The sequence below is a fragment of the Gracilinanus agilis genome, chromosome 2, assembly GCF_016433145.1.
Source record: "Gracilinanus agilis isolate LMUSP501 chromosome 2, AgileGrace, whole genome shotgun sequence".
In the NCBI taxonomy this organism is placed as follows: Eukaryota; Metazoa; Chordata; class Mammalia; order Didelphimorphia; family Didelphidae; genus Gracilinanus; species Gracilinanus agilis.
The window spans coordinates 516,682,826-516,708,438 of NC_058131.1; the positions used below are offsets into that span (position 1 = coordinate 516,682,826).

Sequence of the window (25,613 nt, forward strand, 5' to 3'; positions counted from 1 at the left end):
ATATGTTTTGCATGATAATATATGTATAACCCGGAACAAACTGTTTATCATCTCTGAGAAGGGAGGGAAGGGAGGAAGAGAGACAGTTTGGATCTTATGATTTCAGAAAACATATTGAAATTTATTGTTACATGTAACTGGGAAAATAACATTTTGGAATAAAGAAAAAAATCTGACCCCATGCCCAGTATGTCCTTCTTCGTTTTCATGCTTTACCTTCTATGTTCAGTTGTTCGGAATTGTGTCTGATTCTTCATATGCCATTTGGGTTCCTTTGGCAGCTCATTTGACAGATAGGAAACTAAGGCAAATAGGGTTTAAATGACTTTTCCAAGGCCACACAGATAATATGTGTCAAGTCAGATTTAAATTCAAGAAGATGAGTCCTTCCTGGCTCCAGACCCTGCACTCTACTCACTGTACCACCTAGCGGCCTTGACATGTCATAGGAGCCTTCAAAGCTTTGCTAAAGCACTATTCTCAAAGAGGTTTTGAATGTTTCCTCCAGTTATTAACACCCAACACCCCCAACTATTTTGTAATTAGTTAATATATATTACATATTATTTATCTCTCTTTGTATTGTATCTTCCCAGGAGATTATAAGCTCTTTTAGAGCAGGTAATGACTCTTTTAATTTTATATCCTAAGTGCCTAACCCATAGCTGGCATTTAATAATGTTTTGCTGAACTGGAGAGAAAATTTCAAAATAAAAAAATACAAAGTAATTTTGGGGAGAAAGAGTTAAGTTCTCCATGAGAATAAAAGTTTTCATATAGAAAGTGGCTCCTAAGTTGTTAAAAAGATTTTTTTGAGTCCTTTAGACACAAGAAAATTTTAGTCTATATCAGTAATGGGTAAACTACAGCCTGCCCAAGGGCCAGATGCAGCCCCCTGAAATGTCCTATCTGGCCCAGTGACATTATTCTTAATCTGACGAATACAATGAGTAGGATACAATACAATTAAACTTTGAAAGAGTTGCCTTAGAAACAGACTGACAGATGAGCATTTCTTTTCCTTTGGCCCCCTCTTTAAAAAGTTTGCCCATCACTGGCCTAGATAGTTAAAGATAAATGGCAAATGATAATCTACATACTTGGGTTTTATAGGTTGCAAACAATGAATGACCTATGACTAGCACCTAATCTAATATGCCTTTGTATTTAATGCCAAATGATATGACCCTCATAACTGGTGAGGTTGGCCTGTGAGTCTTGTCAGATCTGTAAATTGACTCTCATTTAAAAAATAAAAGCTTTATTTAGTGCTAACTTTGTGAAAAATATTGTACTATGTACTAGAGATCCAAAGAAGAGAAATTATTTTGGGGGCCTCAGGAAGTTTTGAATAGAAAGTGGGGAATGAGTAGGTTCAAGTATTTTATGAAAGACTGGAAAGGGTAAAAGAGAGGTGCACAATGTCATAATATATGTGAGGAAAGATCCCTTTTCATCTAGAACAGTGATTCTCAAAGTGGGCGCTAACCGCCCCCTGGTGGGTGCTGCAGCGATCCAGGGAGGGCAGTGTTGGCCATAGGTGCATTTATCTTTTCTATTAACTGCTATTAAAATTTAAAAAATTAATTTCCAGGGGGCTAAGTAATATTTTTTTTCTGGAAAGGGGGTGGGTAGGCCAAAACAATTTGGGAACCACTGATCTATAAGATCAAGGGAGATTTTGTAGAGTTTACATATGAAGTGAGCCTTTAAAGAACAGAAAGGCTTAAATAGGTAGAAGAGGTATGCCAGAAGGGAAATTAGTAGTCTGGACGGAATGAAGTCAAGTAAAGAATCAGCAATTGTGTCAGTTCCACGAGAAAGGATAAAGTGCTGGGTCTGGAATCTGGAAGACTTAGGTTCAAATCCCAGTCTCAGATACTTACACCCTGTGGTTTATAATTTTTTCATCTGTAAAATGAACTGGAGTAGTAAATGGAAAACCACTCCACTATCTCAATTAAGAAAATGCCAAATGGGCTCCTAAAGAGTTAGACAGGACTGAAATGACTAAACAACCACAAAGAAATTCCAAACTCAAGGATTGTGTGTGTGTTTATTATACATATTATACATTTATACACGCAAATTTAGATTCCCTATATATACTTCCATGCTACAAGAATCTATAATTTCAAATGGGTGATGGCTCCCTCCACCAGTGTGGATCATAAATCCTCTCATGCCATAGTAATTGGTTTTCTTGAACTGTTGTGATCTATGTAGAAATCAAGACTTAGGACATTAGAGGCCTTTCACCTGTTGAACTAAGAATATTTTTAGTCTCTTGGAAAATGCTTTTTGTTTGTTTTTAATCTGTCCTCGACATGGTAACACCCATATCTATAAAATCCATTTAATGTTGAAGGAATGTAACTATGATATTTTCTGTGTTGTACTCATATAAAATAGACCATTAAAAATAAGATATTCTGACAATTCCCTTATGTTTTGGACAAAGCTACTAGAGTGAGTCCTATTTGTTTTTGAGCTCCTGGTTCTATTGTGCCTAAATAGACATAAATGTCCAATTCAATTTTTGCATTTGAAAGAGACAAAGGAAAGAAAATAAAGATCAAATGTATCCAATTCCTCATTTATTATGATTTTGTTGTTACACTACTGAAAAGAAATATGCCCTTTGGCAGCCTGGAGATTGTGGCATTTGAAGATGGTAGTAGAGGTGAAGGTAAGAACAAGCTGGGAAACAACACAAAAAAACACCACCGCATTTCTTTTTTTCTCTTTGTGTAACTCTAAAAAAAATCTTTTAAAATTCTGAGAATAGCTCCAGGGGGAGGGGGGGGAGGGGAACCTGGACTTAACTGGCTAATATGACAAGTTCATAATGTGAATTTTCCATTCTAATTAATATGATTGCTTTCCAAATGGAATCACTTAATGGCTTAAATGTTTTTTCAACAACTTCCAGACTAACCAATTTACTTAAGGGAAAGAAAGAAGGCCATTGGCCTCAACACCTGAAGTGGAATATAGTGTAGAGAATATGTTTACTAACACATCAACTGTTGCCCAGAAATTCAAAGACCCATTTTCATGGCAAAACAAATGCCATCAGTGTATGGGACTCTGACCATCTGCTTGTTACATTTAAGTAATCTGGTTTTCAGGAAATGTAAGATTTGGACCAGCACAGGAAAAAGTAGTGTGTCATTCACACAACAGATTGATGGCATATCCATGAGGTGAATATAAGTTATTTGTTTGAAAGTCTTGGAGTAAATAATCACTTGAATATCATAAAAATTGATTTTTCTTATTTGAGTTACATAGAAAATGTAAATATAATAGATGAATAAATTTATTTTATAAAGCATTTTATTTTTTGAGGGAAGAACAAGAAAGGAATGAAACAGGAAAAAAGAAAATTTAAATAAATTTATTTTTAGCTAATGGATTATGTGAGTTTTATTTTTGTTGGATTCATGTTAAACTAAATCTCATATATCTTTAAACTTCCCAGGTTCTAATAGTTTACATTTCTGTAGTTTTTGGAATCAAGAAATTATCCCACAGACTCTGATTCTGTTCTAAATTAAACAAAGTTTTTCTGAGGTTCATATTTTCCCTCTAACCCTTAGAATGGCATCCATGCACATAAAAGAAGGAGAAGAAAACCAGATGTATTTTGTCTTTTTATTTCATTAAGAACAACATGGTTTAATTAATTAATAAACATTTATTAAGTGACTAGTAAATGCTAAACACTGTGCTAAGCTTTGGGGATACAAAAGAAGCAAAAGACAGTCCTTTTCCTTCAAGGAACAATTGGGGAGAAAACACGCAAATAAATACCTGCAAAGTAAGCTATATACAAACTGAATAGGAAATATTTAAAAGAAAGAAAGGACTAGAATTAAGAAGGTTTGGGAATGGCTTCTTATAGTAGATGGAATTTTATTTAGGACATAAGGAAAGCCAGGAAAGTCAGTAAGTGGAATTGATGAGGTGGAACATTTCAGGCATGGGGGACATGAAATTCTAAAAGCCAATGGATGGAGTGTCTTATTCAGGGAGCCATCAGGAAGTCAGTGTTACTGGACTGAGAAGTACTAGGTGTCTTTGATGGGTGCAGGGGTACAAGGAGAGAGGTAAACGGGCATAATATAATGTGTGAGGAGACTGGGAAGGTAGTACTGGCTAGGTTATGAAGGACTTCAAGTGCCAAACATGGCATTTTGTATTTGAACCTGGAAGTGATAGAGAACCACTGGAATTCTTTGAGTAGGGGGAGTGATATCAGACCTGTTTTAGGAAAAATCACTTTGATGGCTGAATAGGATGGATTTGAGTGGGGGAGAGATGAGAGGGGGCAGACCTGCCAACAGGCTATTGTAACAGTTCAGGCATGAGGTGATCAGTGCCTAATTTAAAGTGATGAGAAGGCAGTATACATGAGAGATGGTGAAAAAGACAATCCTTGGCAATAGATTTTATTGGGGTGGGGGGGAGCTGGGTTTGGGCAAGAGATAGTGAGAAATTGAGGATAACTCCTTAGTTACAAGGCTGAGGGAATAGGAATTTGAGGCTAATGGAGTTATTCCTCTGCAATAATAGGAAGGTAGAAATGGGGAAAGTTTAGGAGAAATATAATGAATTCTGTTTTGGATATTTTTAGTTTAAGGTATCTGGTAGTTATCCAGTTTAAGACAAGACTGAAAGGCAGCTGGAGAGATGGAAGGGCTAAAGGGCAGGATAAGTAGATTTGGAAATCATCAGCATAGAGACTGTAATTAAATCCCTAAAAGCTGATGAGATCGCCAAGAGAAGTGTTATAGTGGGAGAAGACAGTGGGCCTAGCACAAAACACTGAGAGATACTTATGTAAGGGCAGAAGATTGTGAGCTGGAAGAGGATGCAGGAAAGGAGAGAGAAGAGGAATAGTCACAGAAGTAAGAAGAGAAATAGGAAAGAGTAGTAACTGAAAAACCTAGAAAGAAGAGAACATTAAGGAGGTGAGGGGAATCAAGTGTCAAAAGTTTGCAGAGAGGTCTAGGAGAATGGGGATTGAGAAAAGATGACTGGATTTTTACAAATAAGAGATCACTGACAATTTTAGAACATTGGTAGTTTCAGTGGGAGGAAAACATCAGAAACTTCATTGCAAGGATTAAGAATAGAATGATACTGAGAGAAAATAAAGAATGCTATTGGTGCTTACTAAATGCTTGTTGATTGATTTCTGATTTTCCTACTATTTAAACATAAGCCAACGGGCTGATTTTTAGATTTTCCTATTATTTAAACATAAGTCAATGAGCTAGATATGTATATCACATCTAGTCCACATTTCCACAAATTATATATGCAATTTGTAGAAATAGTTTATAAAGGAAAAGTAGAGATAATAATAATGACATTGACATAGTGCTAGGTTTGCAAAACACTATATATGTATATATATATATATTTACTATTATTTTAGTTTTCTGTTTTTTTATTGAACCTCACAACCAATGATGTGTGAGGTGTCGGAAGTATTATTCCTCATTTTACAAATAAGTAGATAGATTAGATAACTTGTCTGTGACTAACAGATAAGAAGGCAGGATTTGAACCTCATTTTTCTTGGCTCTAGGTACAGTATATGACAATATTGTGGCTGTTTCATATGGTATATAATTTTCTTTACAATTGAGATGAAAATATCTAGCATAGTGCCCTACATAGAACAGGTAACAAATAACCTTAGATTCTGAAACATTTAAAATATGATGCATCTTTATATTTTTAATAACAGTGAGATTCTTTTTTTGGTTTCTTTTTTATTTGCTTTTTACTTTTGATAAGTAAAGGAGATGAAAATAAGGGTGCTTGTTTATTTTTTCAGGTTTAAGGAGTTCAAAAGTATGAAATTTATGTCAGTGTTGTAAAGAAATCATGCCATCCCTAAACTGATGTCCCTTCTTTATCTAGATAATCACAACATGGCAACCTCATGGATATCATGTCCCAAAGAAAACAGTTGACCTGAATTCCAAGGCTTTTATGGGAAGGACAAAGGAAGTAGCAAATATAAGAGGTCTAACAAGAGATGCCAGCATGAGTATGAATTCTCACTGTTAAAAAATCAATTTGTGCAAGTCCTCAGACTGTGGCAAGAACTGTTGTCTGTGTCCCAGACATTGTCTCATTTCAGTTTTATGTTGTGGCTATTGATTCAGTGAAGATGGAAGTATATCTGACTTTTAAGTAAATCTAGCTATTGTGAAAGTGCTCAGAAGAATCATGCTGATCTAGGTAGAGGATTCGCGGTGATTATTGTTTATCTCTAAGTTAGACAGAGATACCATATAACCAGCAGGATCAGATCAAGTTGGGGGGAAATGAGGACACATGCCAATCAAAGGAAGAGAAAGTGAAGGGTGAGATAAAACAGCAACTGCTAGATGAATCAACCTCCTCACTGATCCCTGCATGTAAAAAGATGTCTGGGTATGCCATATTTTATTTGTCTTTCAGCAATTTCATTGTGTTTGTACTAAGCCATCATAAAGAATTTAAAATTCTTTTACTTAAAGGGAGTTCCTAATTAGATGTGGTCACAAGTCCATGTGAAAATCTATTTAGAGGGAAAATTTCAAAAGGAGTGGGAGAAGAGGTTAAACTCTATACCTCTATCATGATCCTAAAAGCTGGTCTCCAAGTTCCTTATCTCTTTCTTACAAGTACCTTTGGAAAAGCTATGAGTAGAGGAAAAGCATATATAAGCCATTTATGCCATACTATTCTCCTTTTAAGAGCACGGATAATGAAAATGAATTCAAATGGTGAAGGAACAATCTTTTGTCATCCTTCTTAATCCAGGAAGTTACATTGAGGATGGAATGTTATGAGACTTCAGATTACAGGTTATGGTTTAACGCTATTTCCATTTCTCCTTTTGTACTATTTTCAAGGTCTTTGCCAAGAAAAACCCAAAATGGGTCAGGACAATTCAGACAAGACTGACTAACAACTCAAAAATTTGAATCTTATTTTTCATGTAGGAACAAAGAAATTTCTTAAAATAGAAAAAACATAATGGTGGAAACCAGAGGACCTGAATTCAAAACCCAGTCACATTTTTGCAGGCCATTGTGTAATTGATCTCTGAGTCTGTCTTTCCTCATTTGTCATGTGGGGACAATAGTTGTGTTACTTAACTCAAAAGTTGTTTGGAAGGAAAATGCTCTATAAATCTCTATAGAAAGATATAAACATGAACTATTTTTCTTATTTATTTTTATCATATTACTGTTAGAATTTAATTCAAAAAATGGGGAAAAATTAATACAGAGAAAAATTTAAGAGAATAAATATCTACCAATAATATATGTTTGGCATATGTTGCAAATTTTTCTTGTTGTTCTTTATGACCCTTTCCCAAATTATCTATAGGAAGATGCAGATAGTATATTCCTAATAATATCTAATAATACCATTTTATTAATGGAAGATGGGCCTAAGAAAGAAAAACCAAGCTTGTGTCCCTTGCATGTTTGCTTTGCAAAGAATCAATTTCTGATGCTAAGAGCCAGGGCTTAAGCATGTGAGAGAAATCGGGCTCAGATTTCTAGACACAGAATGAATCTAAACTATATTCACGAATATCCAGGCACATACATATTCATATTCATACATATGCCTCCTCTCAGTCATCCTCCCCACCATTTCTTCTGGGAATGCCTCATCCCAGTTTTAAATTCCAAGGCTGCTGCAGACTATCAATCTTTCCCTTAAACAGCAGGTAGCAGCAGATGTTTATATAGGAAATAACACTTGCCCAGGCGCTCTCATGCTGTTTCCTGTTTTTTTTTTTTTAAAACCAGGTGGAAGGCAGTGTGAAAATAATCTCTCATGTGCTACTTCCTACCCACCCAGAACCAGGAAGCTCTGTTTAAGCTACAGGGGCAAGTGGGAAATTTTAAAAAATAAATAATTTCAAAGCATCACCAGAGGCTATTAAAGTCATTTTCACTTGCTATATAATGGTTGAGGCTGGCCTTCAGTTAATTATCAGTGCTGCTTTTTACCTCTTATTTCCAATCATTTTCAATGTTCTAAGCTACATTTTGAATTTCCTGTTTGGTCAAAATAAAAGCAAACAACAAACTCTATTTAGTAATAGAATTTTATGTTAAGTGATGGGAGTATAGCTAAGATCTTATAGTTGTTCAATCGTTTTTCAGTCAGACTCTTCATCACCCCATTTGGGGTTTTCTTGATAAGGAAATTGGAACAATTTGCCATTTCCTTCTTTAGCTCATTTAAAAAATAAAGAATCTGAGGTAAACAGGGTGAAGTGACTTGCCCAGGATCACATAGCTATCTAGTAGTGTCTGAGGTTAGATTTGAACTCAGGAGGATAAATATTCCTAATTCCAGTGTGGGAACTCATTCATGGCCACTCTATCCTTCATTGGACCAGAATGCAAGCAAGATAGCCACAGAGTATGGAGATGAGATAAGGAAATTTATCTTTTTTCTTAAATCAGATACATGGGGGACCATGGATATGGAATATAATATTGCTTTAACTGGCAGACACAGATGATCTGTTGGTTGATTGGGCTGAATTATTTTTTAAGGAAACTTTCATTGAGTAGGAGAAGAAAGGGGGATCATATTCTAAATTGAATGTATTATAAAATGAAACGACAAATGTAACAGTATTATATTTTTAAAAAAGATCACAAAGGGCAAGTCTTTCAACAAATTCAAAACTCCAACCAACATTCATTAAGTTCTTGCTGTGTACAGAGAATTGCATTAGATGTTGAGAAAGATAAAGTTTAGATAAGACAAGGTCCTTGACATCCCAAACCTTAAAATCTAGTAGGACCATAAGACACAAACATACATGATACATGACAACTGCACAAGAGAATTTTTAAAAATTCAGTCATATGGAAGCAAAAAAACTTCAAAAATCTCATGGGAAATAATGAAAAGAAATGGGTATAAAGAGGGATTAGCAGTGCCAGATAGCAAAGTATAGAACAAAGCAATAATTCTGAAGAGAATTTGGTACTGACTAAGAAGTATTGATCAGTGGAACAGATTAAGTACAAAACTACAAAAATAGAAGCAAATATATCTAGTACCCCAGTATTTTATAAATACTGACACACCCATTACTAGGATAAGGACTCATTATGTGACAAAAACTGCTAGGAAATTTGGAAAGCAATGTATAAAAAATTAGATTTAAACAAAATTTCTCACTTCATACCAAGAAGCTCCAAATGGATATGTGACCTAGACATAAGAAATCATGTAATAAACAACTTAGGAAAACATTACCTATCAGATAGAGGAAAACTTCATGAACAAACTTGGGATAGAAAAGGTCATAGAAGATAAAATAAATAATTTTGATTATATAAAATAAAAGTTTTTGCACAAACCAATCCAGTAAGATGAAAAAGAACAACTAACCGGGAAAAGTCTTTATAGCATATTTCTCTGGGAAAAAATTCTCATTTTTAAGATATATAAGTAGCCAATTCAAGTTTATGGGGATATAAGCCATTTAGGGAAGGAAACAAGACTATATATAGCCATATAGAAAAACTCCAAATCATTACTAATTAGAGAAATGCAAATTAAAGCAAATCTGAGATCCTATCCCACATCTATCAGATTGAAAAAAGTGAAAAAAAAAAAGAAATCTTGGAGCAACTGTGGGAAAATAGGCACATGGATATACTGTTGACAGACCTGTGAATGAGTCTAACCATTCTGGAAAGTAACTTGGAATTATACAAAAAAGTTATAAAATCTTACATGACCTTGGACTATGCCACTGCTAGGTCTATAACTCCTAAACATGTAGATAGATAAATAGATAGATATATCTGTATGTATGTATATATTTATGTATGTATGTATGACTTTTTTCTTTCTTTGATAATTTAGGCTATAGAACTAGTATATGTGTGTACATATATATGTATGTGTGCATACACGTGTTTGCATATATGGAGATTTACTGTTCTTGTTTGTGGAGGTAAAAAACTGGAAACTAGAAGGATGTTCATCAATTGAGAAATGGCTGAATAAATTAGCATATGTGAATGAGATAGAATACAATCATACCATAAGAAATAAAGAAATGAATGATTTCAGAGGCATGGACTTACATGAATGGATATTGAATGAAGCAAGCAAAATCAGAGGAACAACATATACTGTAATATAAATGGTATAAAAATAAAAAAAATCTTAACACTTTTATAAGCTGATGAAGAATATTTGTAGAACCAGTAGAACAATTTGTACAATAACGACAATGATAGTATCTTAAGATTTTGAAGGCTGTATACTATGACTGCCCATGATTCTGGACTGGCCGCTTAGAGTTCCAGTTATATACAGCAGAGAAGTGATAGATCTAGGGTACAGAATACAACACCTATTTTTGTATGAAGACCAAAAAGGTATTTTTGCTATCTTATAAAGCAAATCTGAAACAAGCAATTTGTTTTGCTTTTCTCTTTTTTTTCCTTTGGTGTTTTGGGAAGTAGGTTAGCAAGTGAGAAAATAAGTCTGTCAAAAGACAATTAAACATAGAGGTAGAGAGAGCTACAGATATGAAATGTGGTATGCACTTTAGGATGTACTATATTTTCTGTTTTGCTATTCATTCTGCTTTGTTACAGGATATCTATCATAGAATGCCAGTAATCTGTAAATATTTTTAAATGTAAAACAAAAAGTAAAAAATTAAATATTTAAGTGTAAAAATAAAATACGACAATATTTTTTAAAGTCCTATAGTGAAGTCTGATAATGGAGTTATTATCATATTGGATGATAAGGAAAAAGAAGTTTAGGAGCTGGCATTTGAGCTGGACTTTAAATTAATAAAAATTAAAATAAGTAACATAAAAATTTAATAGGTAGATAAAAATGTCAAAAAATGATTATTGAAAAGTGTACTGATAGATTGTCTGAAAAAACAAAACCAAAAAAAATTATTAAGAAAGAGGAATGAAAGAAGATGCATGCTTGTTCCAGGTAAAATGAAGTAAAATAATTAAGAAAGTACAGGTTAGGTACTAGGGGCTATAGTGGAGGAGGTTTTGTAGCAGCGTTTTTCAAATGTTTCAAGCCTCTGGGTTGAGCCAGAAGATATCTATGAACTAGTGCCAAGAAGGGCTGAGACCTTCAAATACAATTTGATGGAAACATATGCTAAGGACCTCAACCAGAAATAAGAGGATTCTAAGAGCCTAGAACAGTTCTTTGCATAAAATAGTTAATAAATAGTTAATAATTTTTTTTTCATTAGCTGTCAAAAATAAAATAATAGGGGCAGCTGGGTAGCTCAGTGGAGTGAGAGTCAGGCCTAGAGACAGGAGGTCCTAGGTTCAAACCTGGCCTCAGCCACTTCCCAGCTGTGTGACCCTGGGCAAGTCACTTGACCCCCATTGCCCACCCTTACCAATCTTCCACCTATGACACAATACACCAAAGTACAAGGGTTAAAAAAAAATAAAAAATAAAAAATAAAATAAAATAATAGAAAGTTAAACAGAGCTAATGCTTTTCAATAGACATTCCTTTAGGTGCAATTTGGACTCATAGGCCTTTTAACTGTGACATTAAAAAAATCAGCCCATCTATATATGAATATTTTGGAAAGGAGTAAGAGAGAGAGAGAGAGAGAGAGTGTCTGTGTGTGTGTGTGTGTGAGGTCCCTTGGTGTAAAAGAAAATGTAAATTCATTGAGAGAATTGAGTTTACAGGATTGTTCAGTCACAAAGGAGAGGGAAAATCATTTAAGTTTGTAGATATTTTGTCTAGCAGTTGCCAAACATCTGGGTTACTGACTAAATCTTTTTTATTTATTTAGAGTCTGAAATCATGAAGGTTGTAGGGTCTATTTATGTTTACTAGTTATGTCTTACTAGTATAGAGGTTTCACTGTTAAGGAAAGGTTACTTTTTTTTTAAATCAATATGTATTGTTACCTTCTCTGGAATTTTTAATCTTTGACAGATTCCTATCAGCCCCAAAGTATTAGTGACTTGCCCAGTGTCAGAGAACTGGTCTATGTCAGATTTGGACCTAAATCATAGCTCTAACACTAAATTTCTATTCACTTTTCTGTCCTGGTTGACATCAAATGAGATTGAGTCATGGACTTCAATTTGTTGTGTTTTAGGTCCTTAATTCTACCCTGACATAGTTTAACCTCCTTTGGTGTATATGAATAAATATTTAAAATGCAACAAAACATAAAAAAGAATACACCTGTTCTTTGGATATATTTCTATGTAAATACATTTATGTAGGTACACATGAACATAGGCAATCTAGAAGATTATATACAAATTAACTAAAATATATGCAAATTATAATCTTTTTAACAAAATCAAAAAGAGGGCAGTATTTTTAAATGCCTTATGATTTTTCATATTAATTGGCTAAATTGTAATTTAATTGTCAGATTGTGTTTATGCATTTCATTTTTGGTAACACACACTCTTTCTCTCTCTCTCTCCCTCTCTCTCTCTCTCTCTCTCTCTCTCTCTCTCTCTCTCTCTCTCTCTTTCTCTCTCTCTCTAACATATACACATACTTTCTATACCCTTTGTTATTTGAACTGGATGAATAAAAATTCTATCCCTTTATGTTGAGCCATTAATTTGGAGCTACACCAGGTTTCTTGCCTAAGGGCATCCTTTCCTGACAACTTCTTCCAAGTGATAAAATACACAGAAAGAAATATTTCCAGAAATATGATAAACAGATTAGATATAAATGGAGACAGGATGCTACTAGGAAAAAAAAAGGTACAAGTCTAAAATTATGTATACATTTCCTCAAGGTTTTTAAAATGGGCTTTAAAGGATGAGTATGATTTCAACCAGTCGAGAAAGGGAGCAAAAACAATACAGGCTTAAGAAAGTGTGAACAAAGGCAAAGTGGGAAAGTTCAAGATGTTCTTGTGAGTAGGGCAGATAATATTCTACTTTGGTGTATGCATAGAGTATGTAGATGGATGTCTAAAAATTAAGGTTGGGAAGGTAGGATCATATCAGAATAACAGGATAAAGACTTAGAACTTCACACAGGAAGCCTTAAGGAATCATTCAAGATTTTTTAACCCTTCCTTATCTTTATAACTGTACAAATCAAATAAATTTTTTAGTTTTTCGGTTTCCTCTTTGGTAAAATAATGAGCCCACATTTTATAAGAAGCCTTTCTTAGCCTCTCTTAATTCCAGTGCCTTCCTTCTATTAATTATTTTCTTTTTATCTTGTATATTGTTTGATTTGTTTATATTTTTCAATATTGTCTCCTTATTAAATTGTTAAGTTTCTTGAGGCCAGAGACTGTGGTTTTTTTTTTGTCTCTTTTTTGCATCTCCAGTGCCTGGCATATAGCAAGTAAATAATAAATGTTTATTGATTGGTTAATTGATTGATCAATGATTTCTAAGATTCCTATTACTTTGAGAGCCCATGAGCTGTTGACTGAAAGGGGTGACAAGAGCCGACCTATGCATAAAAATGATTATTCTGGCAGATTTTTGAGAATGGACAGCCAAGGGAAAAATTAGAGGCTAGGTTATCTGTTAGGAACCTACTATAATAATCCAGAGGAATAGTAATAATTGGGGAGAGGTCTGAATTATACAGAAGAGGCAAGCGGGAGGGAAAAGTGGAAGTCTAACTGAAGGTTTTGAACAGGAAAAACGAGGTGAATGGTAGTGTTATTGACACTCTTCTTTTATTCATTCAATTCAATGTAATACTATTTCATAAGTATAGACTTTATGTATGGCTCCTGGAGACACAAAGACGAAAAAGTCCCTTAAGAATCTTACATTCTACCTTGGGATGAAGCAGACAAAGTGGTGAAGCTAGGTAATTTGGTGAGGAAAAGAATATTAAGACTCTGGGGAAGGAGGGGAGCCTTGAGGAAAGTAGTGGAACCTGAACTGCACCTTAAAGGTGAGTCAGAATAAAGAAAGGCAGAGATGAGGAGGGGAAAAAATTCAAAACCTAGGGGGATGGTTTATTCCAAAGTGAAGAGAAGCTAAATATAATATCAAGCTCAGAGAAGGACTAGAAGTCTGTTTAGTTTGAAAGCAACATAGAGTGTTTTAGAATGAGTAATATGATTTGTAATGAGTATATTTGTTGCAAGGATAATTTAGTCAGATGATGAGGACAGACTGAAGAGTTTGTATTTTAACTTGGAAAGAATGAATGTTGTTGGGCAAAGAAGTGACATGGTCAGAACTGTGTACCAGGGAGACAGATTAGAGGATAGTGTGGAAGAGTTAGAGGAAGGAAGGAATTTGAAGAGAGACCAATTAAAAGGCTATTACAGTTGTTGACAGTGTTAAAAGCTGCAAAAAGGTCAGGTAAGAATAAGAATTGAGAAAAGGTCAACAGATTTAGCTGTCAACAGCTCATTGGTAACCTTTGAGAAATCAGATTCGGTAGAGTCATATGGTAAGAAAGGAACATTGCAAAAACTTGAGAAGTGGAAGAAAAAGAAGTGGTGGCAGTTAGAGAAATCTAAGAGTTTAATTATGAAAGTGAAGAGAAATGGAGGATCAACCTCTAGAAAATTCTCCTTCCTCAATGAATATATTGTATTGCCTAGCTCCCATTCTTTTCATCCACTCTAACTCCTTTTCTCATAGTAGGCAATGTAAGCATACATACTGATGCTTCCTCAACCACACTGACTTCCCAGTTTCTCTGTCCATTCAGTTCTCATTACTTCTCCATTTCACTTTAACCACACACAGATATTGTCATGATATATCTGTTCTACTTCCATGCTCATGAACTCTAAAATCCCTTGACCTTAGTCTTAGGAAGCCTAAACTCCTTCTCATTCCTCACCATAACCTTTAATCTCAACATCATTTGTTTCTCTCCTGGACAATTTATTAACTGTCATATTTAATATTTAATCTAACAGCTTTCCCCCCCTCAATTCTTATCCTTCTTGATGTCTTTGAAACCTTTGTCTCTCTTAATCATTCTCTCCTCCTAGATATTCTTCTCTAGTTTTGTTTTGTTTTGGGTAAACATTGAATTCCCTCTCTAACCAATCTTTAGACTCCTATGCTGCATATTTATCAAGGTGTCCCCAAAAGCTATCCTGGATCCACCTATCATTTCCTTTTTTTATCATGATTAGTGATCTTATTAGTTTTCTCATGGATTCAACTATCATCTCTGTGCAGGTGATTCCTAGATTTACATTAACCAGCCCTAATCTCTCTCCTGATCTCCAGCTGGTGTTTGGATGTGGAATGTCCAAAGGCAAAGCCAGCATGTCTGAAATAAAACTCATCATCTTTTATTCAAAACTCCTATCACTTTTTAACTTCCCTTCTCAAGATGAAGGCACCATTACTCTCCCAATCACCCAGGCTCACAAATCTTGGTGTCATCCTAGATTCCTTATATGAGTTCATTCCACACGTCAAATTTTGTGTTTTTACCTACATAACATTTTTCATGTGTCATCTTGTCTCTACTCACACGATACTAGTTTTATATAAGCCCTCATCACCTCTCTCCAGACTATTAAACTAAGCCTTCTAACTGGTCCCTTCTCTCAAGTCTGTCCCCACTCCAATTCATCCTTTAGTCAACTGTCAAAGTGATTTTCTTATCATAACACTATTGTTAAACTACAGTGCTATCTATTGCTTCTAAGAAGAAATAGAAAATCCTTCCCAATCTAACTTCTTCAAATGTTTCCAGTCTTATTACAATTTACTTCCCTTCTCATAGTTTATATATATGATGCAGATATACTGGTTTACTTTTCTTCCTCACACACAATGCTCCATCTCCTGACTCTTGTACTTTTGCTTTTAAACTAGATTTCCTCAGTCCTGGAATGTTCTTGTTCATACCTATGCCTCCTAGCCTCTCTGGATTCCTTCAAAACCAATCTCAAATTTCATCTTTTGCAAGAGGTCCTGTTACCTCCAGTCCTTTTCTTTTAGGAATGTCTTTCATTTTTACCTTTTGTCAAAAGTCTAGTCAATGAATGAACCTACCAACTAAACATGACATTAACATAAAAAAGAATATCTTCCATTTATACTGTTTATATCTTATATGTACATAGTCATATGCATATTGTGTCCTTCATTAAAATGTAATTTCTTTTAAGGCAGAAACTGTGTTTTTGCCTCTCTTTGTATCTCCAGCACTTAGCATAACTCTTGGTACAGAGTAAATGCTTAAAAATATTCCTTCATTGAATGCATGAAATAACCTGAGCAAAGAGCAGAATCAAGTAATTTTATTTTTTCAAGAGTGGGAAATATTTAGGGATATTATGAATAAACAACAATAGCAAAGACATTTATGTGATATTTTAAGCTTTTCAAAGAGCTTGTCTACCATTAGACTAGACTTAGAAAGTCAGTCAAACAAGAAGCATTTACTGGGGCAGGTAGTGGGGTCAGTGTATAGACCACCAGGTCTGGAGTGGGGAAGACATAAGTTAAAATCTGGACTCAGACATGTCCTGGCTATGTGACTCTGAGCAAGTCACTTAACCCAATTGCCTAGTCCATACTGCTCTTCTATCTTAACAAGTATCAATTATAAGACAGATGGTAAGGGTTGTGATTTTTTTTAAAAAAAGTATTATAATTAGCTATTATTTTCCCAGATACTAAAAGGATTTAGAAATGGAATAGATTTTGGAGAAAATCTGGTTTACTTCCTTCATCTGATATATAAGAAAAATGAAGTCCATAGAAAGAATTAACATGCTCAAGAGCACAAAGATAGTAAATTACACACCCAGGGTTGATAGTCAAGAAGGGATTATAAGAGGATAGATTTTGAGGTAGAAGAGATCTAAGAGGCTACAAAGTCCAGCTAGTTCACTTTAGAATTCTCATGACCTCCTTCTTCACTTTACCTTAATTGTACACAGAAAGCAAATGAGTACTAGAAAAGATAAGTGACTTGTCCAAAGTCACAGTGATATTTAGTAAAGCTTGGATTCAAACTCAAGTTTCCTCTGTGGCTTCTAAACTTATTGCTCTTTCTACTGAGCTATGTTGGCTCCTCCAATGAGTATAATGAATCTGATTTAGGGGGTGCAGTTCTAACCTGAACTGTTTGCAAAAGAAGCTGAGAGACTAGAAGACTGTTTCCAAAGGCACCTAATATATATTTGATTAATTTGTAAATATAAAAACCTGGGGATATTTAAAGGAATAACTGGAGAAGCCAGTGAAAAGGATGCTTCTGAAGATATTAGAGAAGCAGGAATTGATGGTTTTAGTGAATAAATTTTAATTATAATCTTCTGAGTTTTATATAAAAGGTTTTTTTTCCCTCTTCTTCTCACTAGACCTAGCATTTATATAATTGCACAATGCTTTCAGACACTGCACCTGGCATCCCTAGAAGGAACTTTTAGTTCCATATCCTTTCTCTTTAAGTTGATTTCATTTTAGGGGAATAATGTTGTCATCGTTCCAGTAAATTAGAAGTGAATCAATAATGCATTAATATGAATATAATTTCTGTCCCCTAAAGCATTTTGTTTACATGATACTAGGATACATGCAGAAATTCAAAGTTAACTTTTATCTTGACTCTTGAACCAATTCTTTCTGCCTTTTAAAATGAAATTAAAACTCTAGATTTCCACTAGTGATTAATTGTTAGGGTTTCAAACATCAGGCTTAGTTCTAAGGTTACTATATTAATATAGTTAAAATCTCTCTATGAAGGTTAGTTTACCATGACATTCCTAATAATCACCAGGAAAATGTGCTTTTTTATTTTGATAGCATGAATAGTATAAAATAGTGTCTTATTTAAAATCTGTCATGCTCTTTTATACATATATTGAAAAAGCCTCAAATGACAACAAGAATAGGTGCCCTGGGGCCTTTCATAAAACAATTTTCAGCATCTCCACTAATTAACTTCCTTCCAAAGTATAGCAATATTAAATTGTTCCCAGATGATGTGGGGAAAAGCCACAATGTTACAAATGAAACATATCTGTTGCAGCAGAAATGTCTTATTTTATAGTATTTGATCATTTGAAAATTTATTAGAAGTTCAATTCACTTAGCTTTGCATTATAAAATTTTTTTAAAAAGTCTCTGAGTATTATGTAGAATGAGAAGAATTTTTTTAAAGAGAGGAGTAAATCTATATTTTTTCTGTTATTTTCTATATATGTCATTAAAACTGTTCAAGCCATGTATGAATTCAATTCTAGTCATGGCCTTTGCAGACTGAAGAAACCAAAAGGGAGTATTGATTCATTGGCCTTCTCTTTTCCACCCTCTCTCCTTTCAAGAAGTATGTAAGCTCCTAGATGGGAAGGGACTGTCTCACTTTTTCATTTGGATTCCTAAGAATAAAAAAAAATTGCTAGCCATAAAAGGCGAAGAATAGGAGTAGGCAGGTAATAATACTACACAAGGTCTGTCACATAAAAGGCAATTAATTTTGACTTGTTGATTGATTATGGGAATTCTTGGGTCAGGAAACTTCCTCTATCAATGCAAACTGACATCTTCTCTATAACTTATAGTCTGCAGACTTTACTACCAGAACTAAGCTGCAATTTCTCTCTGTCCCTTTGATCTGTTTTTCTTGTTGGTGAATTCCTCCCTGAACCTCCATTTTGAGAAATGACTCAGATTAACTATCTTTTTTTCTTCAGATTTCATCATCATGCACCATTGTCATCTTCCATCCTGCTCACCAGGTCTTTAGCTTCCTTTTTTATGTTGTCTTCTTCCATTAGAATATAAGCTTCTTGAGGGTTGGGGCCATCTTTCTTTTTTTTTTATTTGTACCCCCAGTGCTTAGAATAGAGTTCCTGGCACATAGTGAATATTTCATAAAGGAGAGATGACTTGCTTTGATAGTCCCAGAGAACAGCAAAGTTAGGTGGCTTGTCCAGAGTCATGTAGCTGATGTGTAAGACAGAAAATTGGAAGAGTTGAATAAATAGTTGATCTGCAAGCCAGCCAGGTTTTTTTGGATTATAGGGTCAATTCTCTGTCCACAGTACCACACTGCTTACTACACAGTAGGTGCTTAATAGATACTTGTTGAATAATTAATTAATTGAAAATTAATTATAATATAATTATAATCATATAATTATATATATAATACATGTAATTGAATGAAATATAATTATATTCCAAGTATATTCAAATTCTGTTGTACTTATGGTAGGAACAGAGGGTACTGTCCAGTCAAAGGATAGTCTTTTTTACCCTGTGCAGTGGTTAAATCTTGTTCCAGGAAAACAGAAGCTCTTATTATTGAATAATTAGTCAGCCTGAAAAATATAACTTCAACATGATCACCAAGTTTCAATGAGTCAGAAATTGTCTCTTTTTTTAAGTTAGAAAGCCTAAATGTTAATAACAGTAATAACATATGATGATCAACTGTGAAAGACTTTGCTATTTTCAGCAATAAAAAGATCCTAGACAAATCTGAAGGACTTATGATGAAACATGAAATCTACCTCCAGAGAAAGAAGTGAAACTGTCGAATGCAAGTCAAAAGCAAACAATTTTTCACTTTATTTTCTTCATTTTTATATGTGTCTTTTCCTACTACATAACCAATATAAAAACATGCTTTGCAAGTATCACATGTATAATTTATATCAAATTGCTGACCATCTCAGAGATGGGTAGGGAAGGGAGATAATTTGGAAGAGAAAAAACTTAGAAAACTAACATTAAAAATAAAAGAAAAGAAAGTCAAAAAAGAAAGAAAAATTAAGTGGTTGGTTTTTTTTAAGAAAATTCCCTCCTATTTTAGAAGCCAAGAATGGATCCTCTTGAAAAAAAAAAAAACAAAAGGATTTCATGGTTAAGTGCTAAGACCAATGGTACAGTCAAAGCTTTCTACAGTGTCACTGGAAAAATTACAAGTCATTGTATCCAAGAGACAAAACTGGAATTATAATAACATCAAAATCTAAACTTAAATAGATTGGGTGTCTATAGTAAGTCTGACAGCAATCTAATGAGCAGAGGAGTCATTAAGAGGCCAAAAGAGAGGTGAATCAACCCAGAACAGAAACAAAACAGGTCAAAACTTATATGTCAATTAGCACTGGAAGAAGGCAAAGGAAGAAGGCTGTTATACTTCAAGCACTGGTGAGTAAGGAAGACCTAGACTCATAATAATAAGTAAGAATGATAATGTCAATAAATTGTTGTTGTTGTTAAATATTGACCAAGCCCAATGAACCAAGAGAGTAGATGGGTAGGCTGTTTATGCTATCTTACCACTGAATATATATGCACTGAAAATTTTGGAATAGAAATACTTCCTTTAAGAATGACCAGTTTTTCTTAGCTGCCTTGTACAAAATCTGGGGTTACATAGCAGCACAGTACAATTGAATTAACTGAAATATCTTTCCAGAGACAGAGCCTTTAAGTTTAGTCATTCTGGGTCTGTTGTACATGTGAACCTTGCCCAAGTCAACTATGAAATTGCTTCTTGATCCTTTGAAAGCTGACAGTTAATAGTTGAAGCAATAAGTAGGGGCATCTGGAATATTGTGATAGCAATCAGCATTGCATGAAAGGCTATCTCTTAAACATTGTATCAGCAGCAAATACAATCATTCAATTTTGGTTTGCAAACAATAATCTGAATATACCATTAAATGACACAAGATAGTGGACCATGTGTATATTTACATGAGCAAAGAGAAATGAAGGGTATTAAAGGAAATTATGGAGAAAATGGGCATTTGGAGCCCTAAATTTTCCAGACAGGATCTCTACATTGATCAAATTCACTAAATAACTGTCTAATGGTCCAAATCTATTTTTTTCCTTTCCTTGGAGATACTGTCTTAATGTTTGTTAATAGTTATAAAGGTTATGCACAAAGAAATTATTCCTTTCACAACAAGATCCTGGACTTTTATTCACTGGTGGGGGCAAAAAGGAAGTGTGAGGAGGTGCAGGAGAGAGCAAAAGGAGAGGCAAAAGCAAGTGACTCGCTTAAGATAAAAGGGAAAGGACACATACTGAGAGATACTTAGAGGATTAATAATATGCAGGCAATCTGATTTCCAGGCTTCTTTTACTCATCTACCTCATACTGCTGACAGTGATGTACACAATAGTATATAATTATCTCAGCATAAAGGAGGTATGTTTATTAAGGCAAGGTCATAGATAATGTGGTATAAAATGGTCTCAGCATGTCCATAGTGGACACATGTTGAAATGCTACTCTTGAAATTAGTGTTCATGATATAACACTATTAAAACCCTCAAATTAAAGATCTTTGTGTGCACAGCTGCTGCCTGTCCCTAGGAAACAACTAAGTAGACAATTCTTATGCTGTGGTTTACTATATCTATATTCTATTCTTTTAAGATGACACCATGCAACTGAGCCACAAATATGTAGGTAATGGGTCATTTAAAATAGATTTAGTAGCCAGTCAAATCTTTATACATTATCTTTACAGCACACATTAAGAGTACCTGTAAAATTGCAACCTCATTGCGAAGTTGACTTTCTTGTTTTGTTGGAAATCTTAATTTATCAATGATTTTAATAGCCACATCTCTTCCTGTTTTGCGATGTTTTCCTGGAAAAGAAAGAAATGAGACAATGTTAACACAAAAATAAATTGCTTGTTATCATAGCTTAAATGATTTTCCATCTTGACAAATAAATTTTTGGGGATTATTTGGGATGCTGTAGAGTTTTTATAGCTTTAGTGGGTATTCCCTGAAAAGTTTTGAGGACCGGATGAACACTGAGAGCTCTTATAACTCTAAACCTATGATTCTATAAAGTGGACTGGTTTTGTTTTCTCATTTTATGAAGGAAAGCAAAGAAAAAACTATGAGACAATATAATTATAATGTATATTACGGGATTACAATGTTAAACATCAGAATCTTCTTATGAAAGGAATAATTTCCCTAATCATGGATTCATATCCAAAATGATTCTGTTCTCTGGCCAAATTAAGTTAGATCCTGTAACCTAATATTCAAAGACATGTTTCAAATTATCTACAATTCAGATCACAATTTTTGTATTTAAAAACTACTGGAAATATGAATTCCAGTAAGAAAGTAGTGAAGTCTCACGGCTTAAGACCTTGATAGTGGTATTAGATGAAAAATGGCAGTAGACATGAGTCACTACCTTAAGTTACTAAGCATGTCATAAAGAGGAAAGAGAATAACACATAATGAGTGAAGGAGAGGAAGATTAGAAAGAATGTAAAAGCCTGGAAGCCAATGGAAAACCAGAGCCAAGAGAGTATCTGGATTCTGTGAATCTAAGTTGTACATTAATAGAGCAGAGAAGAATTGAAAACTTTTATTCCTAGGATGTCAGTGAAATCAGTGGCTAAGTAAATATGAGGGCACTGAATTGAATCTATGGTGATATCCCAGAAAATACATTGGAATTTATTTTCCTTTATAATTCCTTTCTTTGCTTTTCCTTATAAAAATAAAATATAAAAAAGTCAAGTTCACAGAATCCATCTAATCCAACTCACTCATTTGGTAGTTGAGGAAAATGAGGTCCTGAACAGTAAAGTGATTTTTTTCACACAGAAAATAAATAGGATATAAAGGATAAAATCAGATAAATAGGATGAAAACCAAGGTCTAGTGACTGTATATCTTAAGTATCCTTTCCTCTGTAGAATTAAGGTTGTCTTAAAGAAAGCTGGTGATTATACACTCTGGTAGAACATCAAAAATATTTTTTTTTCTAAATTGAATGCAGACTACAAAATTTATTTTTTAAACTGGAAATAGTACTGGAATTGGATATTTTAAGGCATTCAAAAAGGAATTTGAGGCTGTTTATTTTTAATTAAGTGTGATTTTGTTGGTGTGGATACTCTCTTTACTAATGCAAATTTCTCTACAACATAGTAGACAGTCTTCATTAGTTTCTCAGTGGGAAAAAATTCATCATCTCATAACCAAGTTTTTTTTAGCCAAGCTGGTCCTTAAATGACAGACATTCATTCTATCATTACACTCATATGTAAAGCCTTTTTACACTTGTAATAATATGTAACCTAACATAGCACAGGAAAGCCCAACATAGGAAAACAATATTTACTTAACAAAATTTTATTTAGAACTTAACCAGAAAAGATAATTTCCAAGTACAGAGAACATAAATTTTTAAATATGTCTGTCAATATATTTCACATTGCTTGCTTTATAAAATATAAAATAAATTCTACTTGTTATATTCAAAACTGTCCTATTTATTTTTATCTCCTTCTGATCTTCTTTCTACATTTGAAAACATTCCTATGTTTTTCATGACTACACATGTATAAATGAAATTGAAGTGCTTGCCTTCTCAAGGAGGGATAAGGGATGGGAGGAAGAGAGGATTTCAGAATTCAAAATTAAAATGTTAAAAATGTTTATTTTCAGGGTAATCGAGAAAAAATTCTTCCTGAGTCGAGGTCTGGTACTCTAATTCACTAAATATGATAGTCTGTAAAATTCACCATTGATCTTCTACTCTTCAATATATCTTGAAGATATATCACAAAATTATTTCATAATCTTCTATTTATATCTTTTCTGTAGTCTTCAGTCTTTCAAATTGCTATTCACATTTTTTATTTTCTTTAATGTCATTTCTTTTCAGACTGAGTCAATGTATTTATTTTGGAGTCTAGCATTCTACCAGTTAAACTTCTGTATGAAATGGTGATAGCCCATTTTCATGTTTTATCCTTTTCCATTTCACATTTCTTCGCACTAATAGTTAAGCTGAAAAGGTTGAGCTGTTTTAAGTGCTTGCAAAGTCTTCTGATTTTTATCTTAGTTTGTTACTGATTTTTAACTTTTGCTCTAACTGCTTGACATTCTGACTATATGTATAAAACTAATTTTGAAACGAACCCCACATAGATTCTTATTTTATTTCCTATCTGCTAGTACATGGTTGATTCATATCCATGGTAATCAGTCTTTTCCTAGTCCAATATCTCTTGGCTTTGTTCTTTATTTAAATTTCTTTTTTTTAATACATTAATTTCCTTCCCCCTTCAACTATCCTCCCAAACCCAAAACTTGGAGAAACAATGAAAAACAAGATGACTAAAGCAAAATCCTCGTAACAAATATTCATAGTTAAGAGCATGTCTAAAAATATGTATCTCATTCTCTATATTTAGTCCATTAGTTGTCAGAATGGAATCATGGTTGTTCACCCCCAAAAATTAATTAAGAATATTTTTAAATGTTACATGATTCATGTTCTTTCTCTCCCTTCTTCCCACCCCTCTCCCATAGTCAATGAGCAATTCCACTGGATTTTACAGGTATCATTATTCAAGACCTATTGCCATATTATTAATATTTGCAAAAGAGTGATCATTTAAAGTCAACATCCCCAATCATATCCTCATTGAAACATGTCTGGGATCCATGTGATTAATTGTATGTTTTTTCTTCTGAGTTTCTACAGTTTCTAGTTCTTCCTCTGAATGTGGATAGTGTTCTTTCTCATAAAATCCCTGAGAATTGTCCTGCATTATGGCATTGATGCTAGTAGAGAAGTCCATAATGTTTTATTGTACCACAGTGTGTCAGTCTCTGTGTATAATGTTTTCCTGATTCTGCTCCTTTCACTCTGCATCAATTCCTGGAGGTTGTTCCAGTTCACATGGAATTCCTCCAGTTCATTATTCCTTTGAGCACAATAGTATTCCATCACCAGCAGATACCACAATTTGTTCAGTTGTTCCCCAATTGAAGGGCAGCCCTTCATTTTCCAGTTTTTTGTCACCACAAAGAGTATGGCTATAACTATTTTTGTACATGTCTTTTTCCTTATTATCTCTTTGAGGTATAAACCGAGTAGTGATATGGTTGGATCAAAGGGCAGACAGTCTTTTAAAGTCCCTTGGGCATAGTTCCAAATTGCCATCCAGAATGGCTGAATCAATTCACAACTCCACCAGATATGCATTAATGTCCCAATTTTGCCAAAATCCCTCCAATGTTTTTTACTTTCCTTTGCTGTCCTGTTAGCCAATCTACCAGGTGTGAGGTGGTACCTCAAAGTTGTTTTTGATTTGCATTTCTCTAATTATAAGAGATTTAGAACACTTTCTCATGTGTTTATTGATAGTTTTGATTTCTTTATCTGAAAATTGCCTATTCATGACCCTTGTCCATTTATCAATTGGGGAATTGTTTGCTTTTTGTGTACAACTAATTTAGCTCCTTATAAATTTGAGTAATTAGACCTTTGTTGAATGTTTTTGTTATAAAGACTTTCCCCCCAATTTTACTTCCCTTCTAATTTTGGTTGCATTGGTTTGTTTGTGCAAAACCTTTTTAATTTAATGTAACCAAAATGACTTATTTTATATTTTGTAATATTTTCTGTCTCTTGCTTGGTCTTAAAATCTTTTCTTTCCCATCGATCTGATAGGTACACTACTATTCTATGTTCACCTAATTTACTTCTAGTTTCCTACTTTATATTCAAGTCATTCACCCATTCTGAATTTATCTTGGTGTAGGGTATGAGATATTGATCTAAACCTAATCTCCTCCATACTGTTTTCC

At 33.9% G+C, this 25,613-nt stretch overlaps 1 protein-coding gene across 2 annotated transcripts in view; it reads right to left on the bottom strand.

Annotated features, from left to right (window-relative positions):
• Positions 1 to 25,613, bottom strand: part of PRKD1 (protein kinase D1) — a 181,023-nt gene that overhangs the window by 29,561 nt on the left and 125,849 nt on the right. For both annotated transcript variants that reach the window (XM_044665050.1, XM_044665051.1), the window contains one exon: positions 21,519 to 21,625. In XM_044665050.1, the coding sequence (XP_044520985.1) occupies positions 21,519 to 21,625 (107 nt within the window). The remainder of the gene's footprint in view (positions 1 to 21,518; positions 21,626 to 25,613) is intronic.